This window comes from Eurypyga helias, unplaced genomic scaffold (assembly GCF_000690775.1).
Source record: "Eurypyga helias isolate BGI_N326 unplaced genomic scaffold, ASM69077v1 scaffold31489, whole genome shotgun sequence".
Classification (NCBI taxonomy): Eukaryota; Metazoa; Chordata; class Aves; order Eurypygiformes; family Eurypygidae; genus Eurypyga; species Eurypyga helias.
The window spans coordinates 1,196-2,024 of record NW_010270591.1 but is presented as its reverse complement, the minus strand read 5'-3'; the positions used below and the strand labels follow the sequence as shown (position 1 = coordinate 2,024).

Here is an 829-nt window from a genome sequence, read left to right as displayed (position 1 = left end):
CCTGGTCTAGGGAAGGTGTTCCTGCCCTTGGATGGATGGGCTGGATGGTTTTTAAGGTCCCTCCCACCCAAAGCATTCCATGATTCTATGAAAACTGCTTGGATTGGGATCAAAGAGGTGCAGATGCCGGTGGGGCATGTGGGAACAACGGTCTGGGTCTGACCCTTCTCTCCTCCCGCGCAGCTCCTTCAGGTTTGAGTCTTTTGAATCCTACGACTCGAGGTCTTCGATGAACGACCGCGACATGTACCGCTCCGGCTACGACTACGGAGACGTCGGAACCGATCGGAACGATTCCTTCGGCAGCCAGTTCGACAGCCGGAGGGATCAGTCGCGTAACCGAGGAAACAACTACGGCCTCATGCGAGGCCGGGGTCAGAACCGCGTCCAGAACCGAGGGCGGCTGAACGCTTTCAACCGCGCCGACCACTTCATGCCTTCCTCCAGCTCCGAGCGCCTCTCGGCTCGTTGGAACGAGTTGAACTACATGGGTGGGCGTGGGATGGGGGGTGCCGGATCCAACAGGCTCCCTTCCCTCTTTTCCCAAGCCCTCGTTCCCGATTACGGCGACTACGGGGACTACGGCGATTACGGCGACTATGGGGACTACGGCGATTACGGCGACTACGGCGATTATGGTGACTACGGAGACTATGACTATGGCATGATGGGGATGTCGGGCATGGGAATGGGACGGTATGGGAATATGCCCTATGGAATGGGGAGGCAACGAAACAGAGACAGGATGGGTTCGGTGCCCTGGCACATGAACGCGCTCACGGTAAGTCCTCACTGTTGGCTCGGTTTCCGCTTGGCGGAGGTTGCTTTG

At 58.1% G+C, this 829-nt stretch overlaps 1 protein-coding gene across 1 annotated transcript in view; it reads left to right on the top strand.

Annotated features, from left to right (window-relative positions):
* Positions 1-829, top strand: part of AKAP8 (A kinase (PRKA) anchor protein 8) — a gene marked incomplete at both ends in the record, with an annotated part of 3,076 nt that overhangs the window by 1,371 nt on the left and 876 nt on the right. The window contains one exon of the mRNA XM_010158517.1: positions 184-781. Coding sequence (XP_010156819.1) covers positions 184-781 — 598 coding nt within the window. The remainder of the gene's footprint in view (positions 1-183; positions 782-829) is intronic.